General features: G+C 42.4%; 1 protein-coding gene across 1 annotated transcript; it reads left to right on the forward strand.

Annotated features, from left to right (window-relative positions):
* Positions 1-340: 340 nt before the first annotated feature.
* Positions 341-16,621, forward strand: NT5E (5'-nucleotidase ecto; the record flags this gene model as incomplete). The annotated part of the gene is made up of 7 exons (XM_010174520.1): positions 341-529; positions 4,948-5,145; positions 7,264-7,415; positions 11,944-12,052; positions 12,835-12,984; positions 14,584-14,784; positions 16,464-16,621. Coding segments are annotated over 7 exons (1,157 nt in total), but the record flags the coding sequence as incomplete, so codon positions are not given.
* Between the last annotated feature and the right edge of the window lie 2,237 nt (positions 16,622-18,858).

Below are 18,858 nucleotides of genomic sequence, written 5' to 3' on the forward strand. Positions count from 1 at the left end.
TGTGATTCTATGAAATTCCTTTCAATTTTTGATCCCATAGTTGGTGTCACTGAATTTTTTTAATGGAGTTACAGCTCATTCAGTATAGGCAAGTACATACAGCTCAGTGCAGGATTGTTGTACTAGTTTAAGTGCACAGGTGCTCCCAAGAGACCGGAGAACATCAGAACCAAGAGCTTGAACCAACTAATGGCATTTGAAAGCCACTGACATCAAAAGTTCCATGAATTATACAAAATAGTATCGGATATCGACTATTTTTTTTTTTTTCAAACTAGTAATTAAGGTACTTTGTAAATACATTCATGTTTGGTTTTTTTGTTTTGTGTTGTTTTTAAAGGGGATGATGTAGTCTTTGAAGATGAAATTGAAGCATTGCAAGTACAAGTGAATGATCTTACGGCTATGGGAGTGAACAAAATAATTGCACTTGGACATTCTGGTTTTACTGTGGACAAAAATATTGCCCAAAAAGTGAAAGGAGTGGACGTTGTAGTTGGAGGACATACAAACACATTTCTCTATACAGGTATTTTACTTCTGAACTAAAATGTTGCTTTTAAAGCAAAGCTGTAACTGTTTTTCTTTAAACTCAGAGAACTTTCACAAATACAGTTTACTGCTGGCTGTACTAGGCCAGATTCTCAGCAGGTACCTATCCATAACTTCCATGGAAGAGACTAGATTAAAACAGCTTGTGAGCAAGAAGTGCCCAAGCTCACTGAAAGGTTCCTTAATGCTGTGGATGTTCAAAGTGAGCTATACAAAGTGAGACAGGAGAACAAAGGTAGTAATACCGCCTCAAAGTGCTACCAGCGTTGATTTTCCATAGAATCTGATTCTGTATTCACAAGTCTCCATTAGCCCTGCCATTAAAAAAACTCCCCCCTTTTCCTCTGTCTTTTTCAATCCCTCTTAATCTCTGACTTTATTCCTTTTTTCCCTAGAGGCAGACATCATTCCAGAGATAAACATTGTTGATTTGATTTCTTCCACAGCAATGCTACTTCAGGCAAAATCTGCCATCAGCACATCAACAGTTTCTTCAGTGCTGCTGCTTTCCCTGTGCCAGTGTGTAAGGTGTTGGGTTTTTTTTTAAACCATCAAAGATAGCTCATAAAATTAGCAGAAACTTCATTAACTGATTGAGACTATAACAGGAACTTTATGTCATTTTCAGTGAAAATTCCCTTGTGCCCTAGTCACAGGGATAGCACCATGCACCCTAGGAAATGAACCACTTAAAGGTTTTGCACTGTCCGTTTCATCCTCTCCTCTCCCTACTCATCTCCTGTCACTTTCTTGTGCCTTTTTTGTCTCATCTGGACTCTCACCTTTTACTGTCTCACTTGTTAAAGAGCAAGAATTGCATCATACTACAGTTATACATTAGGCAGTTCAGAAAATCTCTTTAATTTGGCCTCAGGGAACAACTTTGATCACTAAGCTGGAGCCACAAAGGATTTACACACCTACAAGTCAGAGGCCTCTTAGCACAGGGGTGCAGCAAAGAAGTGGCCAAACTGGAACAGAGGACAGGACCATCCATCCCAATGTCTTGTCTCCAAGGGTGACCAAGGGGGAACAGTGAGGAAAGAGTCAGGCCTATGGAGACGCTGTACTCAAATCTGCCACCATCTCCCAGCAGCTTGCAGCTCAGGTACTCCCCAAACCAGAAGTGGTGTCTTGGTTACGAGCTCCTGCTGGAGCTTCTCCTCACTGAACTTGCCCCATGTCCTGTTGACTGTCTTCATCCTTCACAACAGCTGGTGGCAGAGTGCTCCACTGGTGGCCTGCACATCCTGCAGAGATCTTGGTCTTCTGTCTGTGAGCAGCCTGCTGCCCACCAGTGGCATTTTACAGCAGTTTTATTTATTTTTGAGATGGGAAACCAAGGATGCACGCAGTATTCAAAGTGTGCATTCGTCATGGGTTTACACCGTGGAATCCGGATTCTTTTGCACAGGATTGTTATTCAATGCCTGTAGAGAGTTTGTGCATTGAAGTGGTAGCCATGGTAGTCAAAATGCCTTACTGTGTGGTCCAGAGAGGTTCCACTGTTCCTGATTTGGAGTTGTGATCTGAAGCGCTCCAGGAGCTGAGATATCTGAGTTCATGTCCTGTCTAGATCTGCAGGAGTTCACTTGCACATCTCTCGTCATCCCAGAGGGTTCTCCACTGTCACATTAGACTAGGTCAAGTTGTTCCATCTCTCCCGGTTTGAAGCTGTTCAAGATTCACAAGGCCAGAGAGAGCACACAGGATGGGAATCTGCAGCCTTCTGGTTAAAGGCCTCATCTGGGAGTGGGTTCTGCTCCCTTTTCCAAGGGCTGTACTGTTTTGATAGAACAAAACTGCCTTACTTTTTTATTTGGAGAGGAAAGTAAAAAATAAAAATAAATATCTGGGGGAGATGATACACAAAAAAATATGCATTAACCTATTTAGTTAAAACACATTTTTTGACAGAATGTGGTCTGAGTCTGTAATTTTTATTCCAAGTGCTGAGAAGCACTTGCTAGACAGAGCACCATGAGTGAATTTGTGAACCTTTCCCTTCTGAGTCAAAGCCCTCAGCCAATATTCACAACAAAACAGCCACATCTGTGGAGGGGATTTGACTGTGGAGAAAACCATCTGATCTGAACTGTCTCTGTGTGTGTGTCTATGTGTACATTTAGCCTGTAAGCTCTCTTTTAAATCAAGAGATGTAATCAATAACTGGCAGCAGAATTTGGAAGAATGTTTCAGCTGAGTCTCAGTGGAAACATACCAACTGGTCAGCTGAATCTCTGGCTGTCACAGGAGTTAAGAGACATACCGCCCATGCAGACACTCCATAGAGATACCTTAATATAAGGGCCTAATCTTGGGCTAGTCCAACCTATCTGTCTCCAAGACATTTGCAGATCTCTAGTTTTCCCACAGGTTATGTGGCAGATGTTGTCTTAGCTTGTTCAGGTGTGCTTTGGGTTTGCAGAACTGATTCAAACAGTGGTGGTAGTTTTAGGTTAGAGCATTTTAATTTCTGGTTTTCATCAGAAAGGATGTTCTGAGAATGTAGTGTGTTGGCTAAAATGAGGTAAGAAAATGGGAAATTGTTACAGGTCCTTCAGTTACCCAGTATGAATCTGTGCATTTGTAATGAAACAGGCATCCCACTCTGACTGAGATGTGTGTGTGAACTCTAGTGCTGTTGTCTTTAGGGATAAGATGCACTGAAAAGTCTTTTCATTTCAGAAGGAACACAGCTACCTTACAAGGGTATAATGTCATAGTGATAATTAATCCTGTAAGAAAGTAGCAGTATCAGAAAGTATTTCTTCAGAAACCAAGAAATTATAAAGCTTTGGACAAGGACTTAACCACGCACAGCTGATGTAAACTAAATTGATGACCAGAAAGGGGAACTTTCTCTTGGCTAATCCTCTGTTCATTCGAGGACTACACAATGGCAAGAGATCAAAACCGATTCCTTTTTCAGTTCCAAAAAACCCAAAGCCACTTTTGCATGCATAAATCCTGCAGGGTTCTCATTAGCTACAAGGTTTCTTAAATTCTGCCCCAAATAATTATCGAATAGTGAGGAGGCACCACCAAGAAACCAACTCTGTCAGCCAGCCTGAAAGTAGAAAAAGTAGTTCTCTGGTAAATTTAGTTCAGCTTTTAGTTTGTTACAGCCATTCTGCCTGGAGAAGAGGAGGGATTTGAGATAAATATGAATTATATTGGAGTTCTAGGAGGAACATTTGTCATGCTGCTTATCCCAGGATTTCATATGACATAAACAACCGTAAATGGAAGGAAACCAGTTGTTCTGTGAGAAGTGGAAGTGAAGAGCCTGCTTTCCTCCAGATCCACATCCTCTGCGCCTGTGCCCCACCCTGCCGGCACCCAGCTCCCACGGACACGCAGATGGGCAATGCCACCAGCTGTGGGTGGGACAGGAGCAAGCAGCAGGCTTTGGGTGGCTTGTGCAGTGGGGCCTGCCACGCAGCACGTGATGCCTCTCAGAGCTGCCCAACCTTGGTCTTTGCTGACAAGAGGGTAGAAATAGTGACAGGAATAACAGTGGGGTGTGATGCTACTCAGATAATATTGCCCAGGAGACAGGGAGAAGGCTGGTACCCTCGAGACAAGAGCTGTGCTGTCTGGTTTTCTTTGCTACTTTCTTCCTCTGCGTGTTTCTAAGTCCTGTGGTAGCCTGTGCTGATGGAGCTGAGATCTCTTTTCTCTGTAAATGCCTTGCTTGAATCTGTTTCCAAGTCCTACATCTAATCACTCTTTCAAACTTTGTAGGTTGCTAAGTGCTTTAAATCCATGACCACATAACTCTAATGCTAAGGAAGTTTGCTTTTGCAGAGAGTTTGCAGCCTGTCTGAAATTTTGGAGGCTAAGTTTGATACAGCAAAAAAAAAAATCAGTTGGTTTTATGCACAAATTCACAGAACTCCCTGTAGGTATTCTGACTGCATATTGTCAATAAAAATAGTTTAGATTTTTTCATATAATGAAGTTCTGTGTGTGTTTTACTAATATTCTCCTTTTCTATCTGATGCAGAATAATGTAGTATGAAGTCTTAACAATAAACTTTTCAGCCAGAGACTGGTATGTGTGCATTACTAAGAGGTTTAGATGGAAATAATTGGAATGAAAAGTTCCTTTGTTGCTATTGTGACATGATGTCATGGAGGAGTGTGCTCTCACAACTTAAAAACACTGTGGCAGTTATTAGAGCTCATGTCCCGAAAACAACATTGTTATGAAATAATACAACTGAGTGATCAAACGTGGGCTTGTCATCCAATACATTCATTGTTGTTTCTGCTTAATATCCTATTTGTTTGGGTTTTTTTTAAGGCTGACAAACGTTTGAAATGTTATTCTACTAATTCCTAGAAGAACACATGAGCTGAAGACCTGCTTTACATGCTTGTTTCATGCAGGAGTCCCACCCTCTACCGAACAGCCAGCTGGCCCGTATCCATTCATGGTTGACTCAGACGATGGGAGGAAGGTGCCAGTTGTGCAAGCTTATGCTTATGGAAAATATCTTGGTTACTTAAATGTTACATTTGACAAGAAGGGAGATGTAATCGAAGCCATTGGAAACCCCATTCTGCTGGACAGCAGTGTTCCTGAAGGTATGTGGACTAGACATTTGAATTTGCCTGCAGCACTCTACTACAATTCAAGTGTTATTGTGTTAAATACAGAGTACTGTGTCGCAGAAGAATTTGGCTTTCTTTCTGAGCTTGCAGTTCTCTTCTGTGTAGGGTTCAGGCTGCTGTACCCATTTGCCTCTTGTTTCTCTTTCTGAACAGGGGCCTTTGAATATGCACAAATTCAGTTTGTGTTTTTGTCTATTTAAAATCACTGAAAGTCCTTTTGTAGGAACTCATTAAATGTTAACTTACCTTTAACACTTAGCAGAGCCCATTTTAGCTAGCCCTGTATTTATGATTTAAAAGATTATGAGGACTAATTTACATGGTTATGCCAGAGGCTGGGTTCTTCAGAACAGAGTTTAGGGCAATGTAGGTAAAGGGGAATGTTCCAGAAAAAAATTGGAATACTCTGGCAATGTGCAAGTATCATATACAAACCTCACAATGACTTGTTTTCGATGCTGAGTGTGTTGAGTGTTTCAGCTCTGAAACATTTAAAGGACTGGGAGGAGGAGAATCTCTGTTGTCTTTCTGTTTGTGACTTTGTCCGGGCTCTGGTACCTGCGTTTTGTCGGCTCGGTAGTTACCTGGGGCTGGTTCTCCAGCCTTGGTTTCTTGTCCAGTGTTTGCTGTATGAAGCTCTCAGCTTTTATCAGACTTTCTAGGTTCTGCCAGAGTATTTATAAAATACATGCTTTAGAAATGATGTGTTCATAGATAGTCTTATTTACTGTGTTATTCTCAGTGATCTATTATTATAATTAGACGATGTAAAGAGACTTTACATTCTTTTTCTGAAGTCAGTAAAAGTAGACTTCAGATATGTAGGTGCTCTCTTTCTATAAATGTTGCTGTTGCTGGCGGTTATGTGACAAATTTCTTAAAACTAATAGCTGATATAAAACAATTGTGACATTATCTGTCTGTATATACAAGTATCTTTGTATCTTTATTTTTTTACTGAAAGAATTAGATTTGCACCTGGCAGACAGATGTGCACAGAGAGTTAATTTCTATAAAGGTTTTATTCCTTATTGATATATTCCTTATATTGATATTTGAGCTACTGTTCCTTTTAGCACTATGTTAAATGTGAGGAAGCTATAATTAGGAAAAACAAAATATATATGATGTCAAATAAAGACCAAGCTCACCTGTATATTAAAAACTCTCTTACCTGTCAAGGTAGGTGCTAGGAACCCCATCAGTCAGAGGTTATAGAATCATAGAATCATAGAATGGTTTGGGTTGGAAGGGACCTTAAAGATCATCTAGTTCCAGCCCCCCTGCCATCAGCAGGGACACCTTCCACTAGACCAGGGCGCTCAAAGCATCATCCAGCCTGGTCTTAAACACTTCCAGGGATGGAGCATCCACAACTTCCTTGGGCAACCTGTTCCAGTGTCTGACCACCCTCACAGGGAAGAACTTCTTCCTAATAGCTAAACTAAACCTACCCTCTTTCAGCTTAAAGCCATTTCCCCTTGTTCTGTCATTAACTGCCCTTATGAAAAGTCCCTCCCCAGCTTTCTTGTAGCCCCTTCAGGTACTGGAAGCCGCTATAAGATCTCCCCGGAGCCTTCTCTTCTCCAGGCTGAACAGCCCCAACTCTTTCAGCCTGTCCTCATAGGAGAGGTGCTCCAGCCCTCAGATCATCCTTGTGGCCTCCTCTGGACTTGTTCTAGCTGCTCCATGTCTCTCTTGTGCTGGGGGCTCCAGAACTGGACACAGTACTCCAGGTGGGGCCTTACGAGAGCGGAGTAGAGGAGGAGAATCACCTCCCTCGACCTACTGGCCACACTCCTCTTATAAGTTAGAACAGGACTGGGCAGAAATATTTTTAAGTGTTAAAGAGGAGATAACCTTGCTGTGACACACAGGAATAGCTTGTTCGCTTGATTGTCCTGTCCTGTCAGCTCCCTTTGCAATCTTTGAAGTGCGTGTAGATGTCACGTTGCTTGAGGAGCCTTTAGGGAAACTGTAACATTTTAGAATCATGAAGAGCAGGGGTTTTTTTTCATAAGCTTTGTATTCACCAAAGTGTCACTAATATGAGATGCAATGCTCATTTTACACGTTTATACTGCTTTATAGATGAGCACATTAAAGAAGAAGTGGAAAAATGGAGGAAAAACCTGGGGGATTATTCTCAAGAGATTGGAAAAACGAGTGTTTACCTGAACGGTACAAGCCAAGCGTGCCGCTTCCAAGAATGTAACATGGGAAATCTGCTTTGTGATGCTGTGGTAAGACGTTGCCACCAGAGGTGGCAATCTCATCCAAGTGTTCCTCCAGAGCTTTCAGGTGAAACGCTCCCAGGCTCCAAACTATCGGCGCACGGGCTCTGTGCTGCTTTCCCACACCGTAACATCTCCTGTGTCTCTAGAAAGGTCTGGCAGAAGCGAGGCTGTAATGACTCTTGCTGTAGAGCTTAAGGAGGGGTTTATTCTTTGGTATATCCTCATGCAGAGAAGGGCTTGTTCGTGGCTGGCCCTGAGGCTGTGGTTTTATTAAGGAGACAAGGCGGTCTGATCTGAGAGCCTGTTCCGAGAGCAAGGAGGAGAGCTCGGTTCCCATGCCCCTCTCCCACCCTGCTGCCAGGTCCCTGCTCACTGCACTTACCTTCTGCCCTGTCATTACTCTCTGGGCTCTGCTGTCACCCTTTTTTAACACACTAGCCCAGAAAAGAAAATTCTGTGTAGTTTTCTGGCGAATTACTGATATGGATTGTCCCCTCGAAGAGTCCAGAAGGTGCAAGCTGAAGCAAAGGAGGGACAAAGGCTGTACACACAGCTGGGTGCAGAAGAGGTAAAAGCCCCCAACACCCCAGCCCAGAGGGAGCCACTGGCCCCTGCTGCATCCTGACAGGTATTGCTGGGCTTCAATAGTCACATAACACCGGAAGGTCTTTTTGTGAGGAGTCACGTTCAGTTTTTAAACTAGCTCATTTTGATTGTTTTACGCTCCCACAGCAGCACCGTTTCCTTGGGGTGCTCCAGGGGAGGATGGTCACTAATGTGACTGTTTCCAGAAAATGAGCACTGCCATAAATGGCCTGCAGCATTGCCACAAAGTCAGGAGCCAATTAATAATCATGAGTTTTCATTTAGATATTTTCCCAAAGCTGCTCATCCAGTCCATGTGATTGCTTTTATTGCAATCCTTAAAATAATTCTTAGTATGTGGGCTAATTTCCAAATCAGATTAAGATTTGGGAATTCTGCATACAGTTCTACTAAAATTGCAGCACCTTGCTTTTTTCTTCATAGAATCATGGAATGCTTTGGGTCATCTAGTCCAACCTCCCTGCAGTGAGCAGGGACATCTTCACCTAGATCAGGTTGCTCAGAGCTCCATCCAGCCTGACCTTGAAATTTTCCAGGGATGGGCCTTCTACCACCTCTCTGGGCAACCTGTGCCAGTGTTTCACCACCCTCAGTGTAAAAAATTTATTCCTTACATCTAGTCTCAATCTACCCTCTTTTAGTTTTAAACCATTACCCCTTGTCCTATCACAACAGACCCTGCTCAAAAGTCTGTTCCCATCTTTCTTATAGGGCCCCTTTCAAGTATTGAAAGGCCCTGATAAGGTCCCCCGGAGCCTTCTCTTCTCCAGGTTGAACAACCCCAACTGTCTCAGCCTTTCCTCATGGGAGTGGCATTCCATCCCTCTGATCATCCTCATGGCCCTCCTCTGGACCTGCTCCATCAGATCCATGTCTTTCCTGTGCTGAGGACTCCAGAACTGGACACAGCACTCCAGGTGGGGTCTCACCAGAGTGGAGTAGAGGGGGAGAATCACCTCCCTTAACCTGTTGGCCATGCTGCTCTTGATGCAGCCCAGGATATGGTTGGCCTTCTGGGCTTTGAGCGCACATTGCTGGCTCACGTCCATCTTTCATCCACCAGTGTCCCCAAGTCCTTCTCTGCAGGGCTGCTCTCAATGCCTTCATCCCTCAGCCTGTATTGATAGTGGGAACTGTCCCAACCCAGCTGCAGGACTTTGCACTTGGCCTTGGTGAACCTCATGATGTTCACACAGGCCCACCTCTCAAGCTTGTCCAGGTCCCTCTGGATGGCATCCGGTCCCTCAGGTGTGTTAACTGCACTACTTAGCTTGGTGTCGTCGGCAAACTTGCTGAGGGTGCACTTGATCCCCCCATCTGTGTCATTGATGAAGATATTAAATAGGTCTGGTCCCAATATGGACCCCTGAGGGACACCACTTGTCACCAGGCTCCATCTGGACATTGAGCCATTGACCACCACCCTCTGGATGTGGCCATCCAATCAATTCTTCATCCACCAAACAGTCCACCCATCAAATCCACATCTCTCAAATTTAGAGAGAAGGAAGTTGTGGGGGGCCGCGTCAAAGGCCTTATAGAAGCCCAGATAGATGACGTCCATAGCTCTTCCCTTGTCCACTGATGTGGTCACTTCTTCCTGCTAGACTTCTTTATACTTTTATTTGAACAAATGTGATCCAGTGCTTTGGCACTTTTTGAGCTTAAAGAAAGTAACTTTGTAATCCTTCAGAAGCCTGTAGATTTTCTTGCAATACATTTTGTCTTGGGAGGTCATATTCTACTTGAGTTAAATCGATGTCTCTAGACAACCATCTGCAGCCATCAGTAAATACATGGATTGCACTTCATGGTCTTTGCATTACCCATTCGACCCTTGCTTTCATATCTGGTGCCATGCTTTCAGGGGTATGAAGGTGAAAACCAGACCTTTCTGTGCCATGGGCTTCAATGTTTAGAGTTGTCCTGGGAAATCCAGAGACTGAGAAATGGGAAAGATTGAATGGTTGTACTGGGCAAAACAGAGGTCCATTTAGGTCAGTGCTGCTTCTCCCTACAGTAGCTCAAAATCTGAGGAAAAAAAAGGTTGACAGACCTAAATGGCAGTTTACAAAGGACTTCAGAGGAACTCAGATCCGAAATGGCTGTGAAAGTGCCAACAGCAGTGTGTGAGCTCTTGTTTGATACGGCCTCTGTGCTTGGGACTGGAGAGCAGCAACTGCAGCACCACAATTTAAAAATACTTCTGTGGGGAACTGAGGAATTACAAATTTGTAATCCTGGTATCTGTTCCAGGCAGATTAGTAAATTGGGGCGTATAGTTCAGACTGAAATCAGCACACAGAAAAAAAATCCATTGATTAAGTATGAGTTACAAACTTAATCTCGTCTCATGGATCTGGCCACAGGGAATAACTCTGATCACTAAGCTGGAGCCACAAAGGATTTACACACCTACAAGTCAGAGGCCACAAACACTTAACACAGGGGTGCAGCAGAGAAGTGGCCGAACTGGAACAGAGGGCAGGACTATCCATCCCAACGTCTTGTCTCCAAGGGTGACCGAGGGAGAACAGTGAGGAAAGAGAGATGCTGTACTCAAATCTGCCCCCATCTCCCAGCAGCTTGCAGCTCAGGGACTCCCCAAACCAGAAGTGGTGTCTTGGTTACGAGCTCCCGCTGGAGGTTCTCCTCACTGAACTTGCCCCATGTCCTGTTGATTGTCTTCAGCCTTCACAACAGCTGATGGCAGAGTGCTCCACTGGTGGCCTGCACATCCTGCAGAGATCCTGGTCTTCTGTCTGTGAGCAGCCTGCTGCCCACTGGCTGGATGCCTGCTGGAGGCCAAGGAGTAGTCCTTGCACTGGAACACTTGGTCCCTATCCATCCTGTTCACACCACTCAGGATTTTATAAGCTGCTCAAGTATTTTCCTTCCATTGTCTCTTTACTAGGTCAGACAGTCCTAGGCTGCGTCATCCTTCTACGTTCAGAAACTTTCCTGTGTCATTGACCATCCTCGTCACTCCCTCTGAATCTTTCTTAGTTTTTTATCATTCTTGAAATGAGAAAACACACGGATTCCTTCCCAGCCTCCACATGCCCTTTATTTTCTGAGACTGAGGAGTCGTAACCATCGCTGTTCCTGTACGGAGATGAGTCCATCCCTTCCATTACCCTTGTTTCTTTTCTCAGCCTCTTCCTGTTCTGCTCAGTTGTTTCTGAGGGTTTACACTGTAGGTTCATCAATCAGCCTTATGCAGCCAAGCAGATCCCTGGTCTCCATTTTCTTTACTACTTAGGATGCCGCAAACAATTATTATCTTGTCCTTGCATTTTGTGAGAGCTTTGCCACTGCTGAAGACACGATGCTGGGCAGAGTAGACTGGGTCTGATCTAGTATGCCTGCTTCCTGTTCCTCCACTATCTGCATCTTTCTAGTTTGCCCAGACCATTCCAAATACTAAAACCAATCTCAGAGAAGCTGAAAAATCTCAGTTCCCTGTAACATACAACAAGAGCTAGATTAATTTATATATTCACTTACATGTTTTTAAAGTACAGCTATATTTAAGGTCCTCTTCACTTCCCAGTTCTCCAAATATGCTCAAATCATTTGTCTTTATCACAGTTATTGCAATCACAAAATCATCCCTCCTTTGTTCAGCTGGCCTGCCCTGCTCATGTCACACACACACAGACCTTGGGAGAGTTTGAGAGTTCATTACAGAAAAAGGCAAATATTTTAACAAAGCAAAATACTTATTTTAATGTGTTTTGCTGTAGGGTTTGGTTGGTTGGTTGGTTGTTTTAAATAATGCAGTATTTTACCATGGGGCTGAAGGTAGTGTCAAAGAAGATACACGATTTTCCTGTCTCTTTTCAGTCTCAGATTGTATTGGGGGTAAATTTCCAGAGCCCAGACTAAGTTAACATTAAACATCAGTTTAACCATTTTCCTTTCGTAGCTTTATGAGAATGTCGAACGTCCAGATAAGAAGTCATGGAACCACGTTTCCATGTGCATCCTGAATGGAGGTGGGATACGGGCACCCATTGATGAACAGAGTGCTAATGGTATGTAAATTACAAGCTGAAGGACAATGTTACCAATAAGGAAGAATCAAGTTATCATGCAAGCCTGGACCCAGTGTTAGGCATGGGCTTGTTTTGAGAGGATTTGCAGAGTGTTTGGAAGCTATTTCAAACTTTCTCAAAGGGTTATCCATCATTAGAGCCCAGCTGCAGTCAGACATCAATAGAAGTCACTAGCATTGCTTGCACACAGTGCTTTTTATCGTTTCCCTCTCTCCTTGCTGCCTTGGAACAAAGAAAGACAATGGCTATTTCTTCATCTCCAACTGTAGAGGGTCATATGGGATGGTTGCTGGGAGCCTTCTGTAGTCTGCTGTAGAATAAGTGAATTCTGGGTTTTCTGAATGGTAAGATTATACAGTTCTTATTTTCCTGATATTACATAAATGAAAAGTGAAAACAAACAGTTATTTCATTTTAGCTAAATCTTTCTGGAGGTCTACATGAGTAAGTCTTAAGCAGCTGGAAAATTTGCCTTATTAAGAATGTCAGTTTTTCTTCATCTTAGGTTGGTGGTCTGTAATCTCTTTAGTAAAGTTATTTGAATAGCAATACGTGCAGTTACATCAAATTCAGATTTATTGGATGATAAAGATGCAGGCTCTGACTGGGACAATCTATGTGATCCTCACCTCTACTGGCCCTCACTTTCTCAAATTGTATTTGCCATGTTCCTTGTCAAAAATGTACTGTTAAATGATCCTACAGTAATATTGTCAACTTGGGGTTTTTTGTAAATTGATGTGAAGTCTCATTTCCCCCAGGCAGCATTACTGTGGAAGATTTACTGTCTGTTTTGCCATTTGGAGGTCGTTTTGATCTGGTAAGGGTAAAAGGCTCCACTCTGAAAGAAGCTTTTGAGCACAGTGTGCGCAGATACGGAGGAGGAAGTGGAGAGCTGCTGCAGGTTGGAGGTAGGTTTTCTTCCTTCCTTCCTCTTCTCAGTTTTCCAAGCCAGCCATCCCTTCTGTTGGCCTGGTTTGTATTACACCTGGAAGCCTCTTTAAGAATGGAGATAGGTTGGCCATACTTCCTAGACCTGTGCCTCACACATGCCAGCTAACTAACGCTGATTATCCTGCATGTATTTAATTGAGCCTCCGCAGCGCACAGGCCATCGCTGTTCCCTTCAGCAGCGACAGGATTCCCAGTCGGTTCAGTGACCCATAATGGCAGCAGTTTAACACTTCAGGTAACTACAGGAAGATATAATTGAGCAGATCTGTAACACAGTAATAGCAACAACAAACTCCAGTTTCCACTGGCAGCCCACCTGAAACCCCAGACTGGATGTCTGTGCCAGTTATTGCCAACTTTCAGTTTATCAAAATCATTTGGTGCCGTTCTCTAATGATCGCTGACAGATTTAGAGTTAGTCCAAGTGGGCTATGAAATTGCTTCAGTGAATTTCTAAATATGTTATGGATGAACAGTTACTATTAAAAACATAAGTGTTCACTGAATTGCAGCTCCCCATATATGTACCCAGATGGGTACTAGGCTACAGTCCCATTTCTCCCTGGTCTCTCCGTGGCGCAGTGCAGATTTTATTGTTTATTTAGCAGAAAAGCTGAGCTTCAGAGGCAGGGGCTGAGGGACTTTTCCCCCTCCATGCCTTTCCTTTCATGGAGCCTGGTGATGGGGGCACTACCCCCGCCCCCCCAGTGTGATCTAGAACCCCCACATGACACAGATACAATCCATGTCTTGGACACGATTCACCAGTAAGTTACCAGGTTCTTGGGTACCACAGAGGTGCAGCAGCAGCAGCAGGAGCAGCAGCAGCAGCAGGAGCAGCAGCAGCGCTTCTGCTTGCTGCCTTTTCACGGAAAAAAAAAGCTAACCAGTAGCTCTGGAAAGGGTTCAGGACAGAAGAGCCAGAGCAGGAAAAGTGCCAGGGTTGGAAGAGCCTCTGTGCTCTGGACAAGCTTTAGTGGCTTCCTGGTCAGCAACGCTGTTCTGGGGGCCAGACTCTCCCCAGGCTGTGACTGAGGAAGGCTCACAACTAGAAATGTTACCTCTGCAGTGTAGGAACCACAACGTTCGGCCCTGGCCTGGCTTTCTTTTTTCAGGACAGTTCTTATTATCCATAATAGCTGCTAAGTTAGGGTGCCTGGCTGGTTTTAAAAGAAGTCATTTCAGCCAAGAAGACAGTGGAATGAAAAAAAACCATCTGACTGCAGAAATAAGGGAAGGTATTTTTATCTTGCAATGTCCTAATCCCATGACTAGTAATTTCCTTCTGTGGAACAGTGATGAGAACAGACAATGAGATAAATAACTGAGGTGGGACAGTACTTCAGCAGTTCTCTAGTATCATGAATTTTCTTGGATAAAAACTGATTATTGTGCAAAGAAAACGGGGTATTAACTGGTATCCCTCAGAACATCACCTCTCAGTCACACAAGCTCACGTAAAGAACCTGTTGAAAATGGTGGAGAATGCTGCTTCTAACCCCGTATGTTCAATAGGTGCTGCATAAAGTGTGTATTTTCAAATGTGTATTTCATAGGCATCCACGTGGTCTATGATCTCTCCAGAGCCCCGGGAAGCAGAGTTGTCAGCTTAGATGTGCTCTGCACAGCCTGCCGTGTGCCAGCCTACGTCCCACTCCAGATGGATGAAATATACAACGTGACTCTTCCGTCCTATATGTTATTTGGAGGAGATGGCTATCATATGCTGAAAGACAAAAATCGGGGATACAGTAAAGGTAAGGATGGGCTCCAACAGGGTAGCAGACAAACAATTCCTAAAAGTTAAAATACCTTTTTGTAGTACAATAAGTCTCAAGACTTTTTGCTTTTACTGAATAGATTAAATTTTCTTCTCATCTGACTTCTCTGGATTACTAGTTTTGGTTGTGGCCAGCAACTAGATTCTTTTTCAGTTAAATAATGACAATTTTAAAGAGAAACTAAGCCTTGTCAACTCAGCACTGCTTAAAAAGCAGTTCTGAGATTACAGTAAACCAGGAAAAAAAGCAAAAAGCTTGCTATAGAGAGCATGTTACATGTACTGCCTTGCACATGTACTTACTACTAAATGCATCCAAAATAAAGGTGCTATTTTATTTACATCTCAAACTTCCACTATATGGAAGTACTTGCAAACACAGAATTGTCACCTCTCCTGCTAAGGGACACGCAGCTCAGGTGAGCAACACAGAAGGCCAGGGGAAAGATGCCGCCTTGCTGTGCGGCAATTAGACCGCCCAGGGTGCCGACAGACACCACGCGGGAGAGGCAGAAAGGAAGAGTTTTCTAACGCTGTCTTAACATCCTTTAAAGCAGCATCCAAACTGTTAGAAATTCAGCATTCATACAACTGGCATGTACATTTTTTAGGACAAAGTGAAAGTTGAAAAAAGTGTTTGAGATTGAAATTATTTCTGAAAACACAAAAAGGATGTTGTGCTATATTTAAAAAAGAAAAAGTATCTTCTAGGAGCACAGCTACATCTTGTAGAACTTTAATTCTGCTTCTGGATGGTAAAAGCATGCCTTTAAAAAAAGATTTATTTTGGACTTTCATTATAGACTTTTCTTTTGGGTTCTACAGGGTGTTTCACTTTAACATCGATTCTCACAAGTGGGCTTGGGTTTTTGAATCAAATTCAGCATACTGCTTGTAAATTGGGGACAGAGGGGCAAGGGGCTGTAGTTTTCATTAAACACCTGTTTATGTAGAAATAAATTCATAGAGAGAAATATCATTAGGAATAATGAAAGGGAACAACTTGAAAGGTTCTAGTAGTCCAGTATAGCATAGGAGCAAAACTGGAATTACTTTTAAGATGGAGGTGCTGCACTTCAGGACTGTAAGAGGTTGTATCAGAAAGGAATTGTATGATATTGTTGGCTACAGTGACTCAAGGGGGTTTTCCACTGTAGAAAATCCACATTGTATTTTGTGTGCATGCAGCAGTGCACAGGCTAGAAATACTTCCTAAAAAACCTACAGTTACGGTTGAAAAGGTTTAAGTGATGCTTTGGCAGATCTATAGGACTCTACTCCAAACAGGTGGGAGACTGTCTCAGTCTATCTAAATCTGACTGGAGTTACCTCTCTAACAGAAAGATGCAAACAAACAAAAAAGCCAGACAGTGCAGACAGACCTTTTTTTTTTTTTTCCCTCTCCTTTTCTTTCCCCTCAGCAAAATACGAATTGCTACCAAAAATTCAGGCTACAAACCACCACTGATGTTTTTATCCGTGCACAAGAAACAACTCTCCACCGCCCTACACTGTCTTGATGGCAGGCTCCCATTCGGAATGACAAACCCTAGAAAACAGTTTGCTGTAAGACTTGAACTAAAGCTGCAGTTTTAGACAGGTTCTTACAGGCTGCTGCAGAAAACACTGTATCTTTTTGTTTGTCTGTTTGTTCAGGTGAACCTGATATTGAGGTCGTTTCTCGTTACCTCCAGAGAATGAAGAGAGTTTACCCAGCAGTTGAAGGTCGAATAAAGTTTTCTTCTGGAAGGCTTCTTGAAGGAAGTCTTACCTTGATTTCTCTATTGTTCACTCTAACATTGTTGCACACTTGATTTTTGCTCACGCTGTTTTTATTTAGAGGAAGGCAGGAGGAGGGATGGTGCTGACAAAGGGAAGAGAGAACTGTTCTCTTTTCTTACTCCTGAAAATGAATGGGCGTTTAGGTTGCTGCATGTCAACAGTAAGCAGCAGAAGCCATTGTCTTGTGAAGCACATGGTGCAGAATGAGAGGGCAGAATTCACAACTTCTCTTAGTTTGAATCAGCAGGTACAAACAAACTTGTATAACCCACAATTTAATTTGATGTTTCAAAGTATCAGTGAATACTAATGCTCCATCATAAAACAACAACTGACCAAAATGGGACATATTTAACTTGTCAAATTATTTTAGCTGCTTTAGATAGTGATTGATTAAGAATCTGATTCCAGTAATGTAAACAAGCTTCTAGAAATTGATTTAAGTGTATATACCTTTCTTTGATCTCTACTCAGGGTTAAAGCTTTCACTCTAGTAATTCTACTTTGCTTCCAGTCATACTTACCATACCTACAGCAGTGCCTGAAAGAGCTGGATTAAACTCAGTGTCATTAAAAGTACGAGGTCCATGCTATTAAAAAAAGTTTTTCCATTTTTCTTTTGAAGACTCAGCTTTATTAAATTGGCAGCTCAGTTTGATTTTGATCAATTTAACAAATTGAGTATATATACTTCACTATTTAATATGACCAGTTTGTGGACTATATCTAGAGTGAGAACACAATTCTGTTTCTAAATATGCTCAATTTTACACCTTTTTCCAAAGACCAAAGCACAGAACTCCTGACTTTGTATCAGCAATGTTGAGAGCGAATGTGGATACACACATTGACTCCTGCAGCACTGTGGCAACATTTGGAAACTGCCCAATAATGGTGCTGTTTACATCATAATTCTGATCGTGACTCAGAAGCCTGTCTCCTCCCTGGGAAGGCTGTGTCTGAAAAACACACAGTTGTAAGAGGCAGGCTAATGAGTATAAAAATCAGAACTGGGATTAAGTGCTAGGTGCACATTTCTGACACTTTTATCAAGAAGTGATTGCTTATAAATGAGTGTGAACAACCATTATTTTTCCAAGACTGTAAACATTTGGAATTTTAATATCAGCATGTTTCCATGTTGTTTATTCCTGTATTAAATTGATTCTCGGTGTTTTGAATAAATCTGCTTTGTTTTTCTGGAAAGCACACTACGCTCTTTTTCAGACTCAAGCTCCTTGCCTCTTAAATTCACTGCCCCTGCAGCTTTCAAGGAGAAGGGGCAATACGGTGAACATTCCGTATGCTTAAATTTCAAGACCTCATTAGTTTCTACATAAATTTGAGGGTTGCACATGAAAAGATCTGGACTACAGAGCTGCATTAGGTAAGCTGTAGGGAGACAAACAACAACTGACCTTGAGACACTGCTAGTTAGAACATGGCATTGATGATTTGTCAATACCAGCCCCTAAAATTACTAATTTACAGAACGGTCTTCCTCAAATCAGCACAAAACCAGTTACAGAGACTGCACTTGTGGACTGAGTTGTACCTGCCTACCAATTTTTAAAGAATTATAACAACTCCTTTGGCATCCCCAGAGAGAAAGAACTCTTTTGCATACATTTTCCTCCTGTTTGTCAAAAGAAGTAAAAGTAAAACAGGTAATGCACATTGTATTGACAAAAAATGCTGGTACTGCAGTGGACTGGCTTGTTTGGAAAAGGGGTCTTGTCTGTGAAGAAAAAAATCAGGGAATGCCTAGTAAAAGATCTCTGTATTGTGCTGTGAGTAAAACTTGTTAAAAATCCACAGGTGAAAGCCCTTTTCAGAGGCTCTTTTATAAAGGCTGGGCCAACAAATTAAGATTTACAGGAAAAAATCTTCCACACATTTTTATACTAATAAATTTTCAGAAAATGCTGTGAACAGACACATCCTCTTTTCTAAGTGTGTAAAGAGGATGTCAGAAAAAACCCGACAAACTCAGATAAGAAGTCACAGAAAAATAAAGGCTAAGGTAGAAGTCAAAACCACTTTTCACATCCATTATTTTAAGAGTGCTTTAGATTTGAAGGTCAGATATTAAATAAACCAAATTACACAGGATTTTCATGCTCACAGAAAGCACGAAGGCCAAAGATAGTTCTGCAATGATTTGTATGTAACAGATTCAACCATGTAATTTTGTTTTAAAAAAATTAGTAAGATTTGTTAAGACAGTTAAAAATAACTTCATGGGAGCATTATACAACTTCTTCCAAAT

This window comes from Antrostomus carolinensis, unplaced genomic scaffold (genome assembly GCF_000700745.2).
Source record: "Antrostomus carolinensis isolate BGI_N321 unplaced genomic scaffold, ASM70074v2 scaffold23618, whole genome shotgun sequence".
Taxonomy (NCBI): Eukaryota; Metazoa; Chordata; class Aves; order Caprimulgiformes; family Caprimulgidae; genus Antrostomus; species Antrostomus carolinensis.